The sequence below is a fragment of the Thamnophis elegans genome, chromosome Z (assembly GCF_009769535.1).
Source record: "Thamnophis elegans isolate rThaEle1 chromosome Z, rThaEle1.pri, whole genome shotgun sequence".
In the NCBI taxonomy this organism is placed as follows: Eukaryota; Metazoa; Chordata; class Lepidosauria; order Squamata; family Colubridae; genus Thamnophis; species Thamnophis elegans.
In genome coordinates this window covers 32729294-32752085 of record NC_045558.1, presented here as the reverse complement: position 1 = coordinate 32752085, position 22792 = coordinate 32729294, and the positions used below count along the sequence as shown (strand labels likewise).

The 22792-nt window shown below is 44.4% G+C and overlaps 1 protein-coding gene across 7 annotated transcripts in view; it reads right to left on the bottom strand.

Moving 5' to 3' along the window:
- The window catches only part of SDHAF3 (succinate dehydrogenase complex assembly factor 3), a 42077-nt gene that overhangs the window by 16693 nt on the left and 2592 nt on the right, over positions 1-22792 (bottom strand). For 3 of the 7 annotated variants that reach the window (XM_032236777.1, XM_032236776.1, XM_032236775.1), the window contains exon 2: positions 12895-13134. In XM_032236777.1, coding sequence (XP_032092668.1) covers positions 12895-13077 — 183 coding nt within the window. In that variant the 5' untranslated portion in view covers positions 13078-13134. Of the gene's footprint in view, positions 1-12894; positions 13135-14345; positions 14792-17731; positions 17817-22792 lie in introns of all 7 variants that reach the window. The other 4 variants (XM_032236770.1, XM_032236774.1, XM_032236771.1 and 1 more) reach the window with 4 other exon arrangements.

The following is a 22792-nucleotide window of genomic DNA, read 5'->3' as shown; positions in this document are numbered from 1 at the left end:
AGAGCCAGGTTAATATACTTTACCATAAGCCCTGTGACTACTTACTGCCTACATCGAAACTAATTATTATTTTTCCAGAAATCCCTGAAGCAGGTATTTGGTGCCATCATGTGGGTCATTTCAGAAAATGCAACCTTATATAAAAAGACAATAAAATTTCATGAAATGTTAATTTTTACTTCTGCAACAAGCAGATCCAACATGAACTGACGAAATGATAGGTTAGATATTAGTTGAATGAATATTTTGACTGGAAGTAAAAATCCATTCTATTGTTCTGAAGTTTTTCCGGGGAACAATTTGCCTCCAGAAATTGTGGATTCTCCAATACTGGAATTTTTAAGACAAGATTGGGCAACCATTTGTTTGAAATGGTATAGGGTTTCCTGCCTGAGCAGGGAGTTGGACCAAAAGTTTTCCAATGTCCCTTCCAACTCTATTATTCTGTTCAGTTCAGTTGCAAGTTCCTAATTCCTGAGTTTAAAATGCTGGATCTTCAATTCTCCTTAGCTGGTTCAATATCTTTTCTACTACCTTTCTGGAAATAGAAGTACGTTTTGCAGGGATCAAGTACAAAAGCTGTTGTGTTTCCATTATTCTATTACCAATTAATAGAGTTGTGAGCAATCTAGTACATATTAACCTTTGGCCATACAGGTTATTTATGCAAATCAACTTGTCAATGTAACATGGGTCAGTTGATCAATATTAGCCATGTGATAGCATATATAGGGTATGCAGATACACTTCTTCTAACCTGCCAACTGGGTTGCACTCCACCTAGAATGGTTTGCAAAAACAGTTCCTCTATTATAGAACTATTCAGTGAGAAATTAAGAAGTACCAAAACACAAATTTAAATTACAGGTGAGTTTTAGAAGTAAAAAGAATTGCAAGATGATATTTGTCTTGCTTTATTGCAAGACAATAAAGAAAGATGACTGACAGTCTTACTACACATTATTCTTTGCCCAGAATGGATAGTCTATCCACTAATGCAGGATTTTTTAAACTCATGCTAGCTGAGGAATTCTAGGAGTTGAAATTCACACTTAAAGTTGCAGAAGTTAAAGTTATAATGTCTCACTTTTAGCAGTTTCAGAAAACTCTCTTAGCCACCTATTATTTTGTATAGTAGGATATTCCAGATACTTAATAATTAATTCTGAAGTAAAGTAAGTTAAAATCCTATTCACCAAAAACCTAGAACATAACTCCCAAACAGAAGCTGTTGAATATCTCATCTTCCTATAGTTATAGATTTGAGAAAGATACATTGTTCTTAATCAATCCTATTGCTCCATGCCCCATGGCATATATTTACATGGTTCCCAGCAAGTTGACTCTAGCACTTGATTCCAATTAATAGATTAATAGAAGGAACTCCTTCAATTGCTTAAGAACAGTGCTGAGATAATTTTTTCTTGTTCTACAACCTCAGTTAGGAACCCATTACATATGTTAAAAAAATTCCTAGCATCTGTTGTTTTAAATATAAAGACAATGATTTTTGAGAAACAAGAAGAAATGGTATGAATGAGAAAATTATATAACTTATCTCTGTTTCTTTTCTTCGGTATATTTCTGCAGATAAAATAATTTTTAGGCTTCTCATTTTTAAATATGTTTTAATTATGTTTCATGATACACATCTTTATTGCTTTCTATTGCATTTTAATATTTTATAGCACAAAATATTGGGAGTGCACTAGATTGGGAAGGCTGAAATCTCCAACAGGATACAGTTTACAGCAACAGAACAACAGAATTTGTTTTCTATTGATTTCCCTTTTCTGATCTAATATACTACTTTACCTAGTTACTATAGAAAGTTACTTTGAGCATGGGGGAAAGAGTTCTGTTACTAAAGTTATAAGTATTCTAAATTCAGCCCAATTCATTACACGGTATACTATAAGGAAACTATGGTAATCTTAAATCTGGAATTATGTATATCTCAGGAGCCAGATCCACAATATATCCTGAAACTTGATCTTAAGGGCTGACCAGTAATGGACTGGATGCAAGCTACCAGTTTTGGACAAAAAAGTACAAAATAAAAGATCCACCAAACCAACATAATGATTTGGTACTGACAATAACTTTTTAATGAAGCCAAAATATCAAGATGATTTCAATAATTTATCTAAATAAAAATGAAACTGGGAAGCTGTTAATTAACTATATTTTCCCATTTCCTTTAGAAACGAAAGTTCTAGTTATAAACTTTAGAATAAGCAAAATAGGGTTTGGCTTTGGATGTCTGAAGAAGTAGAGATCTTAAAGGATTCTTGTATCCTTTGTAGAATTTACAGATGATTCTTTTGAAATCCTGATTAATACCAGAATGAGGAAATCACTGGGGATTAGATGTTTAAACAACTGTTGTTATTCACATGACCCTTTTGTTCTATGATAATGAAATACCTTGGCATGAAAGGCTGGATCATGGAGAGAAACCAGAGCTCAACCTGGTTGGCTCTCTTCTTTATTGTACAATTGTATTATTTTAAATGGATATGCAGCTATTTATATAACTTTATTTCATTCTCAGCTACTCCAATTGGGTTGAAAAAATGGAGCTTGGATTTTTGGGATCTGAGTTCTGTTTTCTCCACCCTGTCAAAGGAATTCAGGGCCCCTCCTTGGCAGGCAAGTCTTTCAGTCAGTCACAGTCATTGACTTTCTGAAGAAGCCAGAGAAAAGAGTGCAAATCACAATCACATGATTATGGGGCACTTGGCAGCTGACATTAAGTGTGAAAAGGTTGCCAAGCATCCAGATCATGATTACTGTGACTGGGGTGAGGGGGAGCTATGACCTCTTCCATCACCTGGAACTGCTTCCCGGGGCCATGAAATACTCTTTCTGAAGACTATAGTAACTTTGAACAGTCATTAAATGACTGGTTGTAAATCAAGGACTATATATAATATGCCAACTTTAAGGCTTATACTGCAGCTTCATCTATTTCTTATTTTAAATTGATGGGAAACTGTGGTTACAAATCTTTTTTGGACCGCACAATGTCCTAGGATTTCAAATGATCTAACTATTTTATGTCAAGGGAAGAAAACTCCATTTTATTTGCTGAGGGCCACATCACCACACAGACACTTTGTTGAAAGTTATATCTGAAATCTGAAAGAAGGAAATTGCTGTTATACTGGAGGCTGAGACTGGCTTTTGGAAAGAACTTTTGAAATTTAGACTAACAGCTGTAAGAAAGTAGACTGGAGGCTGTAAGATGCACATCCATCTTATAGCTCTTCATGTTGCAGAAATCATTTTTAAAGTTACGTAACATGAAGAGCTGTAAGATGTAATCAAGAAGCAGTTTTCTACTAACAAATTTTAGCCCCCTCAGAGAGGGCCCGCAATCTGGGAGTCCTCCTGGATACGCGGCTCAGTTTAAAAGAACATCTTACGGCCGTGACCAGGGGGGGGGCTTTTACCAGGGTCGCCTGGTATGCCAGTTGCGCCCCTTCCTGAATTGGGATGCCCTGTGTACAGTCACTAACGCCCTCGTCCTTTCTCGCGTGGACTACTGTAATGCTCTCTATATGGGGCTGCCCTTGAAGAGCATCCAGAGGCTCCAGAATGTGGCCACATGGGTTGTCATGGGGGTACCTAGGTGCTCGCATATTACACCCCTTTTAGGCGGCCTGCATTGGTTGCCAGTTGTCTTCCGGGTGCGATTCAAGGTGTTAATTATGATTTTTAAAGCACTCCATGGCTTAGGCCCAGGGTACTTGCGAGACCGCCTACTGCCACCGGTAGCCTCCCACCGTCCAGTACGATCCCACAGAGTTGGCCTCCTCAGGGTGCCGTTGGCCAGGTAGTGTTGGCTGGTGATCCCCAGGGGGAGAGTCTTCTCTGTGTGAGCACCTTCCCTTTGGAATGAGCTGCCCCCGGAGCTTCACATAACACCCGACCTCCGGTCATTCCGGCGCGCCCTAAAAAGTTGGCTTTTTCAGCAAGTCGGCCTGGCCTGAATATAATAAAATAAATTATTAATTTTAAACTGTCAATTTTAATTTACCTAAATTTGATGTAAATTGTCAATTGAAGGTTATTGGATTTTCTATTTAATCTTTTTTAACTTTTGTCATATGTATTTTTATGTTGTACGCCGCCTGAGTCCTTTGGGAGAAGGGTGGCATATAAGTCCAATAAAACCAAACCCAAACCAAACCAAACTCAGCGTCTTTAACCTCTAGTCTATTGTGCCCCCTCGTCCTAATTATTAAAAAAACAAAACAAAGGAATCTGATGCCCTGCAATATACATTATTTATGGAACAAGCAAAAATTATTTGACATTGTTTTAATTTAAGATCACCAGAAAGACTGCACAGTAAGATAGATAAAGTCTAAATTTTATTTGGATAAATTTAAACTTAAGTAAAATATAAAAAGATGTACTAAAATTCCAAATATCCAAAATAAATAAGGTGATAAGCTCAGGAGAAAAACTACATCATCTGATTTCTTTTTATTTTAATTTCCTTAAAATTATTTTAATTATTAAATACAGTAGCATGTTTATTTGCTGAGCCCTTAGCAATATTTTACTGTCATATTAAGCATTTCAATTCAACATCAACTTTTTAAGGAGCTTGGGGTTATCTGGGAGAATGTCAGTTGGTCTTACCTGAACTGCATGTCTCGAAGGATGACGTGGGAGCAGTCACAGCTGGGTATTGTCATGGCCCATCCGCCCGGAGACTGAGGTAAATCTTGATGCTACACCTCTACCTCTCCTCTGACTCTCCAGATTAACCGATGAGCCAGTCAAGGCGTCTCTAGAAGGAAGGGAACAGGGTAACACCCCCCCCGATCCCTGACTGATCGGTAACACTCTACTCAGGCCCACCCCGCGCGGGGCGCACTACAGGCGGGAAGTGACTGTTTCCACGCCATCCTTCGTGACATGCAGTTCAGGTAAGACCTACTGACAGTCTTCGAAGTGGGGCGTGGGAGGAGTCACAGCTGGGACCTACCAAAGCTAGGTGTCCCTGGGAGGTTCCATAGGGCCTGAGTCCCCCCGAGTATCCAGCACTCTCTGGAGGACTTTCCTCCCAAAAGATGCCTCGGCGGAGGCAAAGGCGTCCAGTCTACAGTGTCTGATGAATGGAGAGGGCGAAGCCCATGCTGCTGCCCTGCAAATGTCTTCGATGGGGGTTTGAGTGGCCCAGGCCGCCGAAGTAACTGCATTCCTGGTGGAGTGCGCGGTGATACCCTCGGGCACCTGCAATCCCCGTGCCTCGTAGGCCTTGGAGATGGCTAGCCTGATCCATCTACTGATGGTGGCTGGGGAGACTTTTGCTCCCCTGGTTCCCGGGTGGTAAGAGACAAAAAGGGCCTCCAACCGCCTGATGGGCGTGTGGGCTTCAGGTAGATGCGCAGTGCCCTCCTGACATCCAGGCAATGCCAGGACCTCTCCCTTCCATTGGCGGGAGCTGGACAAAAATTCGGGAGAATAATCTCGTGAGCCCTATGAAAGGGAGAATTAATTTTCGGCATGAAGGCCAGGTCGAGTCTTAGGACCACCCTGTTATTGTGGAATATGCAGAGATCTGCCTTGGCAGACAGTGCGTTAATCTCTGACACCCTCCTGGCTGAAGTAATAGCCACGATGAAAACTTAGCAGCTGAAGACTTGCCTCTCTTAGAGACTCGAAGGGTACTTCCGGGAGAGCCTGGGGCACTGTAGGTAGGTGCCACGAGGGGAAACGGTGAATCACCAGGGGTCTGAGGTTGGTTGCACCCCTGAGGAACCGTTTGATGATGGGAAGTTGGGACAATGACTGTGTGCCCACTCTCCCCCAGGACGGTGGCCAGGGCTGAGACCTGCTTTCTGAAGGTGCTAGAGGTCAGGCCCTTCTCCAGGCCATCCTGAAGGAAGTCCAGGACCTGCGGAACCGTGGCTGTTGTCAGTTCTATCTGAGCCGAGAGGCACCAGGCCGCGAAGGAGACCCAGGTCGCGTCATAGATGCAAGTGGTGGATCTCCTCCTGGCCGCCTCTATGGTTCCTATGACCTTTGGGGAAATCTGGGCCTCTCTTAACTGTGTCTGCTCAATCTCCAGACGGTCAATTGGAGCCAGTCTGGGTCTAGGTGAAGCAGACTCCCCTGGGTAAAGGTTTCCTCCCCCTGAGGGATCCTCCAATGGGGGGTGATAGACAGCTTTATCAGATCTGCGAACCAGGGGCGTTGGGTCCAGTATGGAGCCACCAGAATGACCTCTGCCCTCCCTAATACCAGCTTCCTGAGCACCCCAGGTAGGAGAGGGAGGGGGGAAAGCTTAACAGCCACTGACAGCCACTGGCATTGCAGGGAGTCTTGTTCATCGCTTCCTGTGTCTGGAACCGCGATATGGACCTCGGGAGCTGAGCGTTCGTTGGGGAGGCAAAGAAATCCACCGACGGTCTTCCGAACCGCTGGCAGATTTGGCTGAAGATGCTGGAATGAAGTTGCCACTCTCCGTGGTCTACCGTCTCCCTGCTGAGCCAGTCCGCCTGGTGATTCTCCACCCCAGAGATGTGCTCTGCTTGGATCGATAGGAGGTTCCGTTTCGCCCAGTTTCCCAATCTCACAGCCTCGTCACACAGTGCCCTGGAATGGGTGCCTCCCTGTTTGTTCATGTGTGCCTTGGCTGCCACATTGTCCGTGAGGACTAGGACGTGTTTCCCCACTACTGATGTCTTAAATCGTCGTAGGGCCAGGTGGCTCGCCCTGAGCTCTAGCCAGTTAATGCTCTTGTGGAGGTTGGCCTGTGTCCACTGCCCCTGGACCAGCTGGGTCTCAGGTGTGCTCCCCAACCAAACAGGCTTGCATCTGTTGTTAACACAAGTCTGTCTGGCTTCCTGAATAGGGAGCCCTTGGACAGGGCTGGTGACGTCCACCAGTGGAGGGGTGTACCTGACCTTGAATTCTGACCTTGAATTCTGCATTGCTTGTCCCCTCTCTCTGGTGGGTAAGCAGGAACCACTGCAGCTCCCTGGCATGGAGTCGGGCCCAAGGCACTATCCCAATGCAGGAGATGAATTTGCCGAGGAGCCTGGAAAGAAAGGCTACAGAGACAGATTGTAGCCTACAAATTTTTAGAATCATTTGTACAATGCTGTCCCTGCGCTCCTCTGAGAGGAAAACCTCTCCTCCCACCGAGTCAATAATGGTCCCTAAATGTTGGAGTCTGGTGGTGGGTGAGGTGACTCTTCTTGAGGTTAACCGAGAATCCCAGAGATCGCAGAGTGGCGATAATGAGACCTAAGTCCCTTTCTGCTCGAGCTAGCGAGGGTGCTAATACAAGGATGTCATCAAGATAGCAGTGTAACTGGACTGGGCTGGAGCGGAGGTGGGCTGCCACCGCGGCCAGTACCTTGGTAAACGTCCTAGGGGGGGAGGCTAGGCCAAAGGGAATGGCCCTGTACTGGTAATGGGTGCCTCCATAGAAGAACCAGAGGAACTTGCAGTGGTCAGGTGCGATCATGATGTGTAAGTAAGCCTCGGTGAGGTCAATAGAGGCTAGGAAGTCGTCCTATCTAATTCCCTCTAGGATAGACTTTAGTGATGCCATCTTGAACCTACGATAGACCAGCCTGGAGTTGAGTAACTTAAGGTCCAGGATGGCCCTCCACCCTCCAGAGCTCTTGGGGACCACAAAGAGGTTTGAATAGAAACCAGATTTCTTCTCTCCCTCCGGTACCAGCTCTACCGCTGTGATCTCCAGTAGATGCTGGATAGCCTTGCTCATGAGAGAGCGCTTGGCCGGGTTCCTGGAGGAAGAGAAGACCTGAAATCTATACGGGGGTTGTGAGCGGAATTCCAGGTGGAAACTGAACCTGACAGTTTGCAACACCCAAGTGTCCGTGGTGATGTCTGCCCAGTGATCCACGACTAGAGAAAGGCAGCCACCTATAGGGTGATTCGATCCCGAATCACTTTTTTCTGCGGAAGGGGCAGTTGCCTCCCCCTTGAAAGGGGCGCTTGTTAGATTATTGGAACCTGAACCTGTCCCTAGAGAACTGTCTACCCCTTTGTCTGGGGAACCTGGGCGCAGAGTACCTTGGTTGTTGGAAGTCCTGTTTGGGTGCTCAAAAACTGGACCTTCTGGGGTATGGTGCCAAACAGTGATCCGGTCATCTGGATGTGGACGAAAAGACCTTCCACTTATTTTTGCCCTCGACAACGATGGGGTCCAGACATGGACTGAATATCTGTCCTCCTGTGTACTCTGTGCCTGCTAAATGCCACTTTGCCTGGAACTCCGCCTGCCTGTTACGCAGCCACAGCAAATGCCTGGATGCCACTGAAGAGGCTAGAGCTCTGGAAGAGTATTTTACAGCGTCCACTATGGAGTCTGCTGAGAATTGAGTGGCCGCCATCACCTTTGTGATGTCTTGCAGGAGTCTGCCATCTGAAGCCGGGGTTCTGTCACTGTTCCAGGCAAAGTAAGGTAGACCTGTTAAAAAAGGAGGCTGCTGTGGCAGCCCTGATTGTCCACGATACCGCCTGGAACGTCCTGCGCATGATTAATTCCGCCTTCCTGTCCTCCGGTTTCAGGCAGTTGGAAATGTCTCCTGTCACCACCGGTGAGGAGGATGCCAGGCTTACCACTGGGGAGTCCACTGATGGAACCTGCAAAACTTGATCAAAGTTCACATTAATGTTATAAAACCTGCGATCATTGCTCCCAGGGGTTGGAAAGGTTCCTGGTTGGGCCCATTGTGACTTGAGCACCTCTAGGAACAGGTCTGGGGTAGGGATTTCCTTCTTCTCCACCTGGGGTCTGTGGAAAGGACCCTTCTTGTCTTGCCAGCCTTGACAGTGTCCTGATTGGCTGCTGGGACATCCAGGTCTGGTGTGGCCTTAGCTTTATGCAGCAAGGAGCTAAAGAAAGTGGGTGGAAATAGGCCCAAGATAGATGGGGCTTCGGGGGCTTGGGCCTCCTCTTCATAAGAGAAACTGACCTCCTTAATCTCCCCCTCCTCTGACTCCGTCTCCTTAGTAGCCGTGGAGGGGGATTCTTCTCTAAGTCTCTTGAGGTGAAAGGGTTGGGTTGGTCTAGATGACCTCGAAGTGTCCTACAGACTGCCTTGTTCCTAGACCCTTGAAACTGGTGTTGCATACCAGGGGAGATGCCCTGGGCAATGGCTTTAGCTAAGACCTCCTGGAAACCCTGAGAGAGGTCTGGGTAGGCCGGAGATAGTCTGGGAGGCTCTGGATCCACGCTGTGATCAGGGCTTTGCGGAGCCAATGGCCAAAGGGGTCTCCTCATGCTCCGGAAGGGTGAGCTGGAGATAGAGGGTGGGATAAGGAGCTACCCCCCCCTTTGGGAACCACGTGGCGAGGCCGTTAGGCCGGGAGGATCCCCCGGGGAGGAGACCCCGACTGGGAATCGGGATCTGACCGGGGAAGGATTGATCGTGTCCCTGTTTCTCCTGCCTGCCACCCTGGTTACCCTCACTTCCTTCTTCGACTGCTCTCCTCGATTTGGAGGTGCACTTTCCTGCCACGGCTCCGCCCCTCTTCGCAGGGTGGGGCCCTCTGGAGGTCCTTTCTTCTGAGTCTGTCCCCCTTGGGGAAGCTCTGCCCAGACCTGTCCTCCTCCCCACCATCATGTTTACTCACTGTTAGACGATCCCCCTCCTCTCTCATTCTTCGAAGAAACCGGTCCGCAGGTTTTCCAAAGGCTCACTTTCCTCTCGCTCTACTTTCCTCTGACGCCATTGATCCGCGGCTTGAGTCGGGACCGGCCCACCGCCAGATCCTGGGGCCCTCTCCAGATTGCCAGAGGAGCTCAGGCCCGATCCCTTCTTGGGCTGGCGGTGGTTGCAGGCGCTTGCGGTCTCTGTGGCCAGAGACCAGAATTACGCTCCGCGCATGCACTCTCTCACTTCAAGATGGCAACCACAGACCACAAGGTCCAATCACATGCGCCGCTATCTTCCTGCTTGTCTGTAGATCCTCTGGAGCAGCCGGCCCTCAAGCTGCGCTGTGTACGTGGGGACTGGGTTCCCCAGCTCCTTCGCCGGGCCGCTGCTCGGGCCTTTCAGAAGCACTACCACTCCTGTGCCAGGCCGATCGCGGAGCGCATGAGAGGAGGTTCATCCAACACCAAAAAGCTTCTTAAGGTAAAACTCCAAAGGGAAAAAGGGAAAATGGAAAGAACAAAAAGGCAAAAAGAAAAATAGCAATAGCAATCGCAGTTAGACTTATATACCGCTTCATAGGGCTTTCAGCCCTCTCTAAGCGGTTTACAGAGTCAGCATATCGCCCCCACAGTCTGGGTCCTCATTTCACCCACCTCAGAAGGATGGAAGGCTGAGTCAACCTTGAGCCAGTGAGATTAGAACCGCTGAACTGCAGATAACAGTCAGCTGAAGTGGCCTGCAGTACTGCACCCTAACCACTGCGCCACCTCAGGAAAATATTTCACGCCAAGGATAGCCAGGTATTTACCTCCTTCTGGGCCGAAGACTGAGGTTAATCTGGAGAGTCAGAGGAGAGGTAGAGGTGTGGCCTCAAGATTTACCTCAGTCTGGAAGAAGGCGGGGCTTAGCAGTGAGAAGACGGAGTTTCAGGCTATTCCTGAAATTCCCCTATTCCGAAGGAATTGGACGGGTCATTTCGGATCCTAGCTGTCCCAGAGAGACAGTGAAAGGTTAGGGGAGATCCAGTGACCTCAGAGACGTTCGCAAGTCTCTGGGGGGCTTGGAATTTAACCCCTTTTGCCAGCTCCTTCTGGATTAGCTGTAAGCTAACCGAAACTGCAGGTTGCCCCTAAGAATGGTGGAAGTGATTTCAACTGGTAAGCTGATTTTATTACTCAAAGAGATACGGTCCGCATTAAAATTTAAGCTAATTGAAACCAAAGAACAGAAGAATCTAGCGGCGAATTGGTTTTTTTTTTATGGATTTATGGCCGGTGGTTACCCTATTTCTTAAATGTTTTAAAGATTACTTCAACATTCCCTCTGACTCTTCTTAAGTGGGCTGTAAACTAATCTACTACAATTTGGCTTCTTACGATCTGACACTTTTATTGCTTGGCTGTGTTGGTCTAAGATCAGATAAGATCGCACAGCTCCCAGCGTGTTCTTACTTGCAAATATCTTAGAGCTTCTAGCTGCGTCATAACATGGCGTCTATACATGTTTCAAGTGATTCGTTTCAAATTATTTTCTCTGCATTTCAAAAGTTGTTTGACACATATGAAAGATTTGAAAAAAAGCTGGACTATTTAACATTAAAATATGAAGAAAAAAGTGAGAACGTTGAATGTTTGAATGTTCCTGAAATACAAATGAAGAATGTCAGAAATGAAGTTTTTCAACTTGCTGACACGCCAGGCGTCTGGTTTACTTCGGAGGGAGAAAGAGATGCAACGCTTGAAAGGGGGGCAGCCATACAGAAGATTTATTTTAAAAGACAGAGCGCAGGAGGAATGAGAAGCATTAAAGAACCTATACTTTATGAAACATCATTTGCAGAATTTTCGATACCACCCTTGAGAATTAAAGACAAACTGAAAAGTGCAACAAGCCTGGGACAACGTTATTATTACATCAGAGCCATCCTGAGCAAAAAGGTGCGAAGATATTCCTGTTTGGACTTGCTTATAAAAACATTTGGTAAATCTGTTCCACGAATGGCAATAGGACTAAGGAGGTTTTGTTATTGGAGAGACATAGGCTGATAGATGGAAGAATACAATTTAAAATGAGCTAAATCTAATTACTCTTATTTGTAATAGACATAGCTGAATAATAATTGATATTGATAGTAATGTATATAATGTGGAGTTGATATGATAAATAATAATTGGATATGAGAAGGGAAGGTTGGAAATATTTTTGGACCATATACAAAGGTTATTAATCACAATAATTATCACTATTAAAAAATAAAATAAAATATATAGTTAAATGTTAACTAATATGGGGAAAATGTTACAATATACGATATAATTACATAAAGAAGGGAGAATGATAATAAACTATACTGCATGGAAGATGGAATTCTTGGTATTAAATATTATCGATGTTCAGCTAAAATAGGATATGAGGATTTGATGTTAATAGAGGATTTTACAAACAAGTAAATGAAATTCCAGCATGTGGTTATGGATTAAATCTTTGGCATAGTTAAGGATGAAGGATGTTTAAATAACTGTAGTCAACTAAAAGTGGAGGTATAATGATGTCAATATAGTAAACATTTGAGTTAAGATATTTGAATTAATATGAATTAATGGAAGAAATGCACCAAAACATGTTGTAACCAGTTGATATACTTTTTTTTATAATATATACCTGTGTTCTTTTTTTTGTTTCTTTTTTTTTTTTTTTGGTTTTTCTTTTGTTTTTCTTTTTTTCTTTTCCCTGCCTTGTTTTTTGTTCTTTTTGTCTTCTGTTTTTTTTTTTTTTTCTTTTCCCACTGGTGTGGGCATGTATTGTTTAAGAAACAAAAATTATTATTATTATTATTTTAATAACAATTATAGTCAAATGAAAATGGATATATGATGATGGTGACATGTATGAATATTTGAGTTAAAATGCTCGAGTTAACATGAACTATGTTTGTTGACTGTGGAAGAGATGCGCAAAAGTCTATTTGTAACCAACTGATACACTTTCTATAGCATGTAAAGAAGGATGTTGTATTTGTTTTAAATTAAAAACTAAAAAATTTTAATTAAAAAAAAAAAGATTTACCTCAGTCTCCGGGCAGATGGGCTGTGACAATACCCAGCTGTGACTCCTCCCATGCACAACTTTGGAGACTTGCAGATGGCAAATGATGGAGATTTCACACACTGTATCTGGAACTAGTCCAAAGCACCAAAATTAAAGCAAGGTAACCCCAAATATAGAAGAAATCACTTGCCTCCCACTCCTGTAGGAAATGCTGGGCCTCCTGGAGACTGATGGATTTGTGTCGTCTGAATTCATCTTTCACATATTGATCTCCCAGGGCTTTCAGTTCCAGTGGCAACACTTGATGAAGCTGAAGGATCTTTTTGTACAGTGTCCTTACTTGGGATATATGTTGGCGTACACTGCCTGGCATAATGTTCAAGAAAGAGCACTGGATTATCTGATGTTGCTACTTGCTTCAGTATTTGTTCTAGAGAAGCAAATTAAAAATAAGTAAGACAGGCATGTATGTATGACTTACGTAGCCACTTAATTAAATGCTACTGCAATGCTTGCAATGGGTGTAAAATAGATGAAGCAAAGGAGGGGGGGTTATGTGTGGGATTTGATGATGCTTTCCACACACAAAATCTCTGTAATCTATGCAGACAAAAATAAAGAAATATTCAGAAAAAACAGTACCACGTTCAGCCTCAGAAAATGTTTTTTTTATAAAAAAAAATTATTTTTATTACATAGACAACACATACACACAACAATAAAAAAAAACCTAAACAAAACCAAAAAAAAAAAACCACACACACACACAAAAACCATCATCACATACAGCATGTCGTTTGATTACAGGTGTTTTAACATTTATCATTTTTATACATTTATTATTTCATTTAATAGGTTATAATATACAGTTTGGGTTGTTTTGTTTACCATCCCTTCCTCCTGTTGTAACACCACCTTATTTTCCCTTTCTTTTCTCCCTCCCTCCCTTCTCTACTTTCTTCCTTCCTCCTCTCCTTTCCCTTCCTTCTTCCTGTACCTTTCTCCTACTCCTACTCTTCCTCTTCCCCTTCCTACCCTCTCTCCTCCTCTTTCTCTCCTTTCCAGGAGCCTCAGAAAATGTTGAGTTTGGCCTCTCCAGTTGCTGAAAAATTACCACTAAACTGTAATTCTTCAAGTGATGGGAAGAGCAAACATTATATACATATGTAATAATCAAATTATCACCATCTATTTATCTACAAATAATAAGGAAAATAAATTAAAAACATAATAAGAAAAGGGAAGATGGTATACTTTACCTTTTTCACACTATTTTCTCTTTATTTATATGCCTCATTGCATTAAACATTTGTTACAAATCTACCCAATACATTGTTTGCATATAAAAATATACATATTTTTATATAATGAACATTCTCTTAACTTCATCACAAATATTCTTTATATTTTTTATCCATAAATATCTTAGATAATGAATGGAACATTATGTTGTGTTTTTCTAGTCCCTTTGAACAATTTAATTAGCATTCCATTTATTCACACACATGCTTTACTTTCATCATATATTACCGTTACTACACTTAGAAACCATCCTATTGTATTTCATACTCATACAAAACATTCAGTCACTCAAGTCTATGTACTTTATCATATGCATTTTCTAAATCAGCAGTCCCCAACCTTTCTAGCTCCATGGACTGGCAGAGGTGGCCGAGGTGATGTCAGTGGCGGTAGGAGGATGGTTTCATACGGAACTTAGATCCTGTGCATGGGCTAATGAAGCCCACAGTTTGTGCGGCCCAATTCCCAATGGGCCGTAGACTGATACAGGACTGCAGCCCAGAGATTTGGGGCCCTGCTTTATATCACCAAACCTTTCTTCTCATATTCTTATATTTCTCATATTTCCTGCTAAGACAAAAGTCTAATCTTAAACTCCCTGCCTGGCATAAATTTGCACTACACTTCTCAAATTTTGCTCAACGTCAACATAGGGACAGTCTCCTAAATATGACACATATGATCTAAAATGCAGCATAGGAAAGATACAGAAGTGTTTTTCAAACTGAATTCTTCTAGATGTGGCAGAATTTTGTTGGGAATTTTCATCCAGCACGATGGAAGATCTACATAAAGAAATGAAGGCATAGGTGTGTTGTGCTGTGATGATACAAGGTTGAGAATTCAGTCATTTTTGTACAGTTCTAGGAATATTCAAGATGCCCAAATTTAAATACTGGAGCACCAGAGAAGTACAATCAGATGACAATAGGGTGAAACATCAGCTAAGTTACTACCAGTACCTGTTGTTCAGTAAATTGGCCAGTCTCATTCAATTTGGGTGAATATGCTTTTGTGCATCATGGTTAATGTTCCATTAGAATTTTGAATGTTTACAGCTATGATTTCTTGAGAGTAGTCTGGATTGTTATAGATGCTATTATATTACTGATGTTTAAAACAACTAAGTTTTAGTGTAAACTGCTTATTTATGTCATAATACAACATGTAAGATAGTATTTTGGTTTTATTAGCAATACAGAAGATTATGTATTCAATGCCATTATTAAGCTCTATTCATGAGGTTCAAGTTTGAGGTAGAGAATGATTAAAGGAGTCCTTAGGGATCTAAATGTTAACCATTTCACTGCTCAACCATGACATCGAACTGAGAGGAGTAGCAGCAGCAGCAGCAGCAACAGTAGCAGGAGGAGCAGGAATATATTGCTGAACATATAAGATATGACATTAACAGTATCCAGAGCATCCGTAGAACTGTATGAATATTTTTTGGGAATGATAAAGAAATGTGTTTTGTATTAGGAATACATATACTACTTTCATGATTGTTCATATTAGAATAGCTTAGTTAGTATAATGGTTTCCAAATTATAAACTGCAACACTCCCATTTTTATTTGTTTGTTTTCCATTTTTCTCTCTTTTCTTTTTATTATTAATGTTAATGATTTATTTATTAAATTAATTTGCCACCCATTTTGCTGAGGGGCTACTTCGGGTAGCTTACAACAGTAAGATTGGGGGGGGGGAATGATAAAAAATATAGACATCACAATAGCAAAGGAATACAGAAATAAAAATAAACAATGGAAATATTATAATATGATTTTTTAAAATGTTGTTTATTTTGATATTTTGTCTACATTTTGAATTCTTCTAAAATAAAGAATTAAAAATTAATTTCTGCAGTTCAACTTAAGAGTGGGCTAACAAAGGAAACTTCCAGATCAGATCTCATTGACTACACTGCATAGGATGGAATTCTTATGAAAGTGTTTTGACCTTATAGGTCAAACATCTTTGTTTTCAAATTTCTTCCAGCCTTTTTATCAGTTAAAACAAAAAAAAAAGGACTGAACTTGGGAGTACTAAGAGCTATTCATCTAGAAGCATTCCTTTATACATTGAAGTGCAGGTAATCCTCCATTTATGACCACAATTCAGTCCAAAATTTCTGTTGCTAAGTAAGGCAGTTGTTAATAGAGTTTTGTCCCACGAAGGCACTGATGTTAAGTGAATAACTGCAGTGGTTAAGTGAATTATGCAGTCATTAAGCCAATGGATTCTGGCTTTCCCTATTGACTTTGCTTGTCAGAAGCTGGTTGAAAAGACTACAAATGGTGATCATATTAACCCAGAAAAGTGCAACTGTCATAAATATATACCAGTTGCCAAGTGTGGTCACGTAATCATGAGGATGCTGCAATGATCATAAGGGTGAAAAACAGTAATAAGTCACATTTTTCAGTGCTGTTGTAACTTTGAATCAGGCGTGAAATTCAGTAGGTTCTGACAGGTTATGGAGAACCAGAAGCGGAAATTTTGAGTAGTCCAGAGAACTGGCAAATACCACCTCTGGTTAGCTGAGTTGGGTGGGAATGGGGATTTTGCAGTATCCTTCCCCTGCCATGCTCACCAAGCCATGCCGACCAAATCAGTAGTAAAAAAAAAATGAATTTCACACCACCGCTTTAAATGGTCACTACCGTATTTTTCAGAGTATAAGATGAACCTTTTTCCCTCAAAAGAGGCTAAAAATCTGGGTGCATCTTATACATTGAATACAGCATTTTTTGCCTCCTGAAACCCCTCCCCATTCATCAAAATGGCTGTGCAGATCCTCCAGGAAACTTTTAGAGAGCTCTTGGGGGCTGGAGAGGGCAGAAAAGCTGTTTTTTGCTCAATTTTACCCCCCACCCCACCCCAGCCCTCAGGAGCACTCTATAAGCTTCCTAAAGGCTATCCATGCCCTTTGTTTTATGAAAAATGGGATTGTTTTAGCAAAAGAATGGGCCATTTATGTTTGTTTTTGCCTCACACCCCCAGGAGCACTCTGCAAGCACCCTAAAGGCTATTAATGCCTTTGGGGGGGGGGAAATGGGCCCATTTTCGCAAAAACGGGCCGTTTTGGGGAAGTTTGCAATGCAAAAACTTTTTTTAAATTTGTCTCTTCAAAACCTTGGTGCGTCTTATACTCCGGTGCATCTTATACTCTGAAAAATATGGTGCTTGTCTCAGAATAAACATCCCTAAGATAGATAGCAGCCAACCTATGGTCACTAGAGCTTCTGGAATGCCCTGAAATGGCATTACCTATAGGAAGTGTGGGAAATTAAAATACTAGCTTGTAGATAGATTCATCTTAAAAAAAGGGAATGGATAGCCTTTAGGAAGCTTATAGAGTGTTCCTGAGAGCTGGGAAGGGCAGAAATTAGCAAAAAATGGCCTGTTTTTTGCTCAATTTTACCACCACCACCCGGCAACCCCCAGGAGCACTCTATAAGCTTCCTAAAGGCTATCCATTCCCTTTTTTTAACGAAAAACGGGCCATTTTTTTTAACTCCCCCCCCACCGAGCACTCTGCAAGTCCCTTAAGGGCTATTGATGCATTTGGTGGGGGGGGGATGAGCCGTTTTTGGGAGGTTTGCAGAGTGCAAAAACTTTTTTTTTAATTTGCCTCTTCAAAACCTTGGTGCACTTTATACTCCGGGGCATCTTATACTCCGAAAAATACGGTATATGAATGGTTGTTAAGTCAAGGATTACCTGTGAGCTGTGATATCTAGATCTTGAGTAAACTGGCTGAGAGCATACAACATCTGATCACCATTCCCAATAGCTGGGTTTATTCCTATAGTAACCAAAGAAAGCACATTATGGCTTCATGGATAATATGACTCATGCCAACAATGAAGTATTTGGCATCTGCCTACAAGTTGATCTCATTGATATTCATATCTAAACTGAAATGAGAAATCTCACTATGTAAGGTGGCCAGAGTTTCATAGCCGTTTCTCTCTCACAAAAACACACACACATACATACACAACTATCCATCCATTCATCCCAGTCATCCACCTATCTATTCACATATATGTATAAATATTGTTGGAGAAGATTTCTGAGAGTACCCTGGACAGTCAAGAAAACAAACAAATGGATCATAGAACAAATCAATCCAGAATTCTCATCTCAGAAGCAAATGCCCAGAAACAGGCTTTTTACTATTTTCAAATAATAGGAAGATCTAGTTCTTTGGAAAAAACTCCAATGCTATGAAAAGTAGAAACAGAGGAAGAGAATGCTCAGCAGCAAAAAGGTGTATAGACTCAGTTATAATGGTGATGGGGAGGCTTGAAAGAACAGGTTAGGGACACATGAGCATGGAGAAAAACTATATGGTCACTAGTATTATAAAAACTACTTGATGGCACATAATCACATATAGACACAGAAACACACATGCATGCATGCACATACAGAGAGACTACCAACCTACCTACATATCCCTAACACTAACCCTATCTACCTATATGTCTGTGTGGGTGTATGCATGTGGGTGGGTGTCGTCTGTTTAGATGATAGATAGATGATAGATAGATAGATAGATAGATAGATAGATAGATAGATAGATAGATAGATAGATAGATAGATGTCTATCTAGATCTATGTCTATATCTAACTATTGATCAATAAATAGTTAGATATAGACCACTATGTTTGCCTGTCTATATGTACAGTAGTGGTCAAAATGACCATTGACTTACCTGAGCGGTCCTTCTATGTGTGCTACGAGGGGAATCCAAGCATGGGTTGTCCATTAGCCTAGAGACCGAGTTATGTAAATTGGTGACCACGCCTCTTCTGACTGGATGGGTCAGTTTTTTAAATCAGTACTAAATCAGTACTTTGTACGAAGTCAGCCGGTTAATTATGTATAGCAATGTCACTGATGGCTGTAGCTCCATAAGTTTGAGTAGTTTCTTCAGAATGAGTCAAGTCATAAGTCAGGTAATAGTCAGTCAAGTCAGAGTCACGAACAGCCCTGGCCAGCCGGAGCTGAGGGCGGGTTTGGATTCCCCTCGCAGCACACATAGAAGGACTGTTCAGGTAAGTCAACGGTCATTCTCCTGTGTGCTGCTTGGGGAATCCATGCATGGGACATGCCAAAGCAATTAAGAGTCAGGGCGGGAGCTAGGCTGGCCAGGGTTCCCTGTAGAGGGGAGCACCCGCTGCAAAACTCGCCGCCCAAAGGAAGCCTCAGCCGAGGCATACACGTCAACCTTGTAGTGTCGGATGAATGGCGATGGCAACGACCAGGTAGCCACTCTAAAGATTTCTTCCACCGAGGCTTGCGTGGCCCAGGCCGCCGTGGTGGCCGCACTTCTGGTAGAATGAGGAGTGATGCGCCTGGGGACCGGTCGAGATTGGCTGTCATAAGCAAGAGCGATGCATGCCTTCAACCATCGGCTATGGTATGGGAAGACACCTTCTGTCCCATGGAAGATGGTTGAAAGGACACAAAAAGCGCTTCCGATCACCTGAAGGAAGCAGTGCACTTCACGTAGCGACGAAGAGTCCTGCGCACATCCAGGTGATGCCACTGGCATTCCTGCGGATGAGAGGGGTTGGGGCAAAAGTCCAGAAGGACGAGCTCCTGAGCCCTGTGGAATAACGTGTTGACTTTTGGTAGGAAGGCTGGGTCCAAACGGAGGACAACTCTGCTGAGATGGAATATGCAGAGATCCACCCGAACTGATAGTGCTGCCAATTCAGGTACCCGTCTGGCCGATGTAATTGCCACCAAAAACACAGTCTTAAGAGTCAGCAACCGAAGACTGATGGATGTAATAGGCTCGAATGGAGAGGCCATAAGAGCCCTGAGTACCAATGTCAAGTCCCACGTAGGGTAACGGTGCACGGTCTGAGGTCTGATGTTAGCCGCTCCTTTCAGGAAGGATTTGACTCATGAATGTTGAGACAAGGAGCGCCCCTGGCCGCTAGGGCCGCGACTTGCTTGCGAAGCGTGTTGGGCGCCAAGCCTTTGTTAAGTCCAGTTTGCAGAAAGTTTAAGACTCGGGGCACTGAAGCCTGGAGGGGATCAGCCCCAGCACGGCGGCACCACCTGCAGAAGGCCTGCCAGGTGGCCTCGTAAATACGAGTGGTGGAGAGACGACGGGCCGCTTGGATAGTGTCAATGACCTTGCTGGAGTAGTGAAGGCCGGTTAGAATAGCCTGCTCACGTGCCACACGGCTAACTGCAGCAGCTGGGGGTTCGAGTGTATTAGAGCCTCCTGGTTGAGCTGAATCTGGTCATCCGGGATCCTCCACGGACGTACCAGGGGCGCTGGGACCACATCGGGGCCACCAAGAGGACCTCCGCCTGCTCCGTCAGTATCTTCTGGATGACCGTCGGGAGGATTGGTAGCGGCGGGAAGGCGTAAAGGAGGCTGGCCGGCCACGGACTGCGCAGGGCACACTCTCTCCGCCCCGGGGGTCACGTACCTGGAGTAAAAATGAGGTAGTTGCGCATTGTGAGGTTGCGCGAACAAGTCCACCTCTGGACGGCCGAACCGGCGAGAGAGCTGTTGGAATAGGTCGGGGTGGAGTTGCCACTCCTTTGATCCACCATGGCTCTGCTCAGCCAATCTGCCTGGACGCTGGAATCGCCCGATATGTGTTCCGCCCGAAGGGACAGCAATCTGGTCTCTGCCCAATGGTGCAACTTCTCCGCCTCCAACATCAGAGCCCTGGAGTGCGTGCCCCCTTGGCGATTGACATGCACCTTGGAGGCCACATTGTTGGTTAGAACCAGCACATGGTTATGAGTCACAATGTCCTGGAATTCTCGTAGAGCCAGTGGGATGGCCCGGAGCTCCAACCAATTGATGCTGTTGGTCAGCTCCTGAATCGACCAACGACCCTGTGCCACCCAGTTCAGGGCATCGCCTCCCCATCCAAAAAGGCTGGCATCCGTTGTAACTTGGATGCAGTCCAGCTCCTTGAACGGGCACCCTTTGAGGAGCTTGGAGGACGCCCACCACCGAAGGGATCTGAGAGGTTTGGGCGGGAGTCGAACCTTGAGCTGGGAATGACTGGTGTGGGACCTCTGATAGGAGAGCAGGAACCATTGCAGCGGACACGCATGGAATCTGGCCCAGGGAACGATGTTGATGCAGGAAATCATCTTCCTGAGCAGTTGAGAAAGCAGGGCCAGAGGCACAAGCCTCAGAGATGACACCTGGGCCACCAGTCACTGGATACTCTGTCACCTCTCCAGGGACAGGAAGACCTTGCACGTGACAGAATTGATGATGGTCCCTAGGTGGAGCAGTGATGTGGTTGGCTGCAGATGACTCTTGGGGAGGTTCAGTACGAAGCTGTGCCTCCGCAGGGAGTCCATTGTTACCTGTAGATCCCATAGGGCCTGTTCCCGAGACGGCAACAGGACCAAGATGTCGTCTAGGTAACAATTCACTCTCACCAGGACCGAGCGAAGCGAAGCCGCCACAACCGCTAGGAGCTTGGTAAAGGTCCGAGGGGCTGATGAAAGGCCGAAGGACAAAGCTTGGTATTGGAAATGACGATCCGCGAAGTGAAAGCGTAGAAACCTCCGATGTGCCGGATGGATGGGCAAATGGAGATACGCCTCCTTGAAGTCAACTGATATCATCATGTCGCCCTGGCGTATGGATGCCAAGATGCTTTTCAAGGATTGCATCTTGAACTTCTGATACTTGATGTACCAATTGAGTCTTTTCAAATCTAGAATGGCCCGCCATCCCCCTGAGTTCTTGGATACTAGGAATAAGATTGAGTAAAATCCTAGTCCTTCCTGACTTTTTGGAACCTGTTCTACGGTGTTGATGGATATGAGATGATGTATTTCAGCATCCATGAGACACCGCTTCACTGAACACCTGATACGGGGCACTTGATGAACCGCCTCGGGGGGATGGAGAGAAACTCTAGAGTGAGGCCCAGCCTCACTACCTGGAGGGCCCAGGCGTTGGACGTGGTCTCCGCCCACTGATGAGCGAAGACCAGGAGACGCCCGCCCACTGGTTGTTCCCCGTGGAAGTCACCGGTACTTCCGAAAGGACCAGTTGCCAGCCCCACAAAATGGCCTCCTGTTGTGGGATTGCGCCTGATGTTGCTGGCGACCCCTATCCCTGGCCCCCGCACGGTCCTGACGGTGGTCCTGTGGCTGGTTAAAGGCCCTGTTGTAGTGGGGAACATAGGGAGCCGCGGTGAATCCAGAGTAACCGCCCCGAAAAGGCTGGCGTCTGTTAGAGAGCTGATGCCTCCTATTAGTGCGCCCTCCAGTGGAGGGAAGAACCTTGTGCTTGTACCTGGTCTCTATGAGTATGGGGTCAAGTACAGAACCAAATAATGCCCCGCCCTTGAAGGGCGTGGATGCCAGGCGCCATTTAGACTTAACATCAGCCTGCCAATGGCAGAGCCACAACAGGCATTGTGATGCCACATTGGATACCACGGCCCGTGAGGCGAACTTGGCAGCATTGAGAGTGGCATCCGCCGAGAATTCCAGGGCATCCATAATCTTGGTAACGTCTTGGTGAAGATGCACCTCATCAGGGGCCAGTCTATCCTGCAACTGTTTGAGCCAAAGTACGGAGGTTCTATTAAAGAACGATGCCGCAGTAGCAGCGCGCAAGGCCCAGGCCGCAGCCTGGTGGGTCTTACGAATGACAGTTTCAGCTTTACGATCCTCTGCCTTCAGGCCTTCAGAAATTTCTGATGGAATTAGAGCAGGGGAGGCTAGAGCAGCCACTGGCTGATCCACAGTTGGGAATTGCAAAATGC